General features: G+C 36.4%; 1 protein-coding gene across 1 annotated transcript; it reads left to right on the top strand.

Annotated features, from left to right (window-relative positions):
- Positions 704 to 1688, top strand: LOC107629745 (ethylene-responsive transcription factor ERF039-like). Its single transcript, XM_016332627.2, has one exon. It carries the CDS (start codon positions 888 to 890, stop codon positions 1458 to 1460), a length of 573 nt encoding a protein of 190 aa, XP_016188113.1. The 5' UTR covers positions 704 to 887; the 3' UTR covers positions 1461 to 1688.

Below are 2355 nucleotides of genomic sequence, written 5' to 3'. Positions count from 1 at the left end.
GTTTTTTTTTATAAACTATTTTGCTATTATAAATTGAAATTATTATTATATATAAAAACCCTATTCTGCAAAACATTTAACAACTCCCTTTTTCTTACATTTAATTGCACCACGAGTTAAAGTTTTTGCAAATACTACGTAAAATTTAGAGCTTTTAAAAAAGCTATGTTTGTTACTTAAAGTCTTGGTGAAATTTTAAAATGAGTATATATATATATATAATTGTCCCGATATCCGTCTAATCTAACGTTAAAAGAATGGTGAAAACTCAGATGTAGTCAACTTCACGTGAATCTAAAAGTTTTTAGATAAAAATTTAGTCAGATAATTCAAATAATCTAACAACTCTCAGGTATCAACTTCACGTGAAATCAACTGTACCTGAGTTTTTACCTAAAAAAATATGTTAAGTCACTCACAATGTAAAAAATAAGTTGACTAAAAAAAATAAAGATCAAAATAGTATAATTTTTTCAAATTTGATCATTTTTATAGTACAATTAAAATTTTAGAAACTTTTTCATTGCACCTTCATTCTAAATTAGACTAATGAATATCCTTCCTCTTTTATATGTATTGAAAATAAACACCTGTCTTGCTTTTTTAAGTTAAGTTGGTAATTAAAATAAGTTGTTTGTATGATATAAATTTGAAGGCCGAAGAGGAAAAAGAAAATAAAAATTTAATAATTAAAAAAATGAAAAGCAGTGAAGCAGTGAAGCACAGGAAATGCCAGCTAGCTAATATAACTCTTTCGCTCCACAGTACACTTGAAAATCCAGTGGCTACAAATTAAAACCCCCCACCCAAAATCTGACTACCAAGAAGCCCGCAAAGCATCATTACTCAACACTCATAACTCAGAATCGAAAGAATAAATCACACATATGTCCATAACCGAGGAAAGTGACCGACCCGACCCGTCCGCTAAACGGGGCACCCAGAAACGTTCCCGCCAGCGCGATACCGCATTCCGCGGGGTTCGAAAACGCAGCTGGGGACGCTACGTCTCCGAGATCAGAATGCCCGGCCAGAAAACCCGTGTATGGCTCGGCTCATTCGGCTCGCCTGAGATGGCGGCTCGTGCATACGACTCCGCCGCTTTCTTCCTCAAAGGAAACTCCGCCACCCTCAATTTCCCCGACCTTGTTCACTCGCTGCCACGCCCTCTCTCGTCGTCCAGGCGTGACATACAGTCGGCGGCGGCCAAAGCGGCCGTGGAGGTGGTGGATGCACGGAGCGGGCATGACCCGACCCGGTCGCCCGGGAAGGCGGATTCGGTGGAGTGGTGGGAAGGTTTGTTGGGAGAAGAGGAAGAGTCAGAGTCGGTTTGGAGAACGACGTGGTTTGAGGATGTGAAGGAATGTGGTCCTATGAATCTCAGTCCTGCAGGTTCTGTTGGAGAATTGACATGGAACGAAGTCTTCAATTTCAACGACGACGTTCTGTTATTCTCCTAAATATCAAATATTAATTCTACTACCATCTTCGTTTTGTTTTATTAACGTAAGGGTAGCTCCGCAGTTAGTCCTACAAACACTGTAAGTAAATTTTAAAATGTAGTTTCTTGCACTTACTTCTTAGGCACCTAGTGTATGTATGTAAAGTGTGTTGTTGTTGTTGTTTTTTCTTTTTTTTTTTTGGAAAGGAGACAATCATGATGGTAAATCTAAAGTTTCACGTCAGTTTGAAAAAGGAACGAAACGTGTTCTAAGGATACCTCTTCTGTGCACACGTTTTGATCGTGAGCCTTAATAGTTAATAGGAATGAAATGTAAAGGCTCATAGTCATATCCACTAGTAATTATTATCCCTAATTGTAAGTTGCAAATGTGTTTATTTTTATTTCTCTGATAAATACCTAATTTGGCCCTGTCCATTTCCATTGTGGAGAGCGTCTAACCATAAAAAATGGTTTGTCAATTTCTACAAATAAGTATGCGGCATCTTATGTTTTTATGCCAGACGGTTAGTCCCTCCCTTAAATGATTCGTTCCCCTTAACAAACAGGCTCATGTAGTCGCTTGGAGAGAATGGATTTATTAGTATACACACCTATTTTTTTTAATGTTAAAAAACTCGTTCGTAAACAGCCTAGCATTTCAAGTGAAAAGTTAAACCAGTATGGACAACTACCTAAAATTTGGCACTAAAACTTAGTAATATACAATGAGTGTCCCATTTAAATGAATTCTGATAGGAGCTCCGATCCTAATGATATATTGATATGTATATAGAATAACTTTTTTATTTCTTATAAATAGTATAGTTAAAAATATAATTTAGAGAAGTTTTCTAATTTCAGAAAATTTTAGGGTCAACATTTTTTATTAATTTTTGTCAACACAAACTATC

The sequence above is a fragment of the Arachis ipaensis genome, chromosome B03, assembly GCF_000816755.2.
Source record: "Arachis ipaensis cultivar K30076 chromosome B03, Araip1.1, whole genome shotgun sequence".
NCBI lineage: Eukaryota > Viridiplantae > Streptophyta > Magnoliopsida > Fabales > Fabaceae > Arachis > Arachis ipaensis.
This window is presented reverse-complemented; position numbering and strand designations above follow the sequence as displayed.

What these genes read in the sequence shown, in the direction of transcription:
- LOC107629745 (XM_016332627.2), top strand. Translation starts at nt 888, where the DNA reads ATGTCCATAACCGAGGAAAGTGACCGACCCGACCCGTCCGCTAAACGG.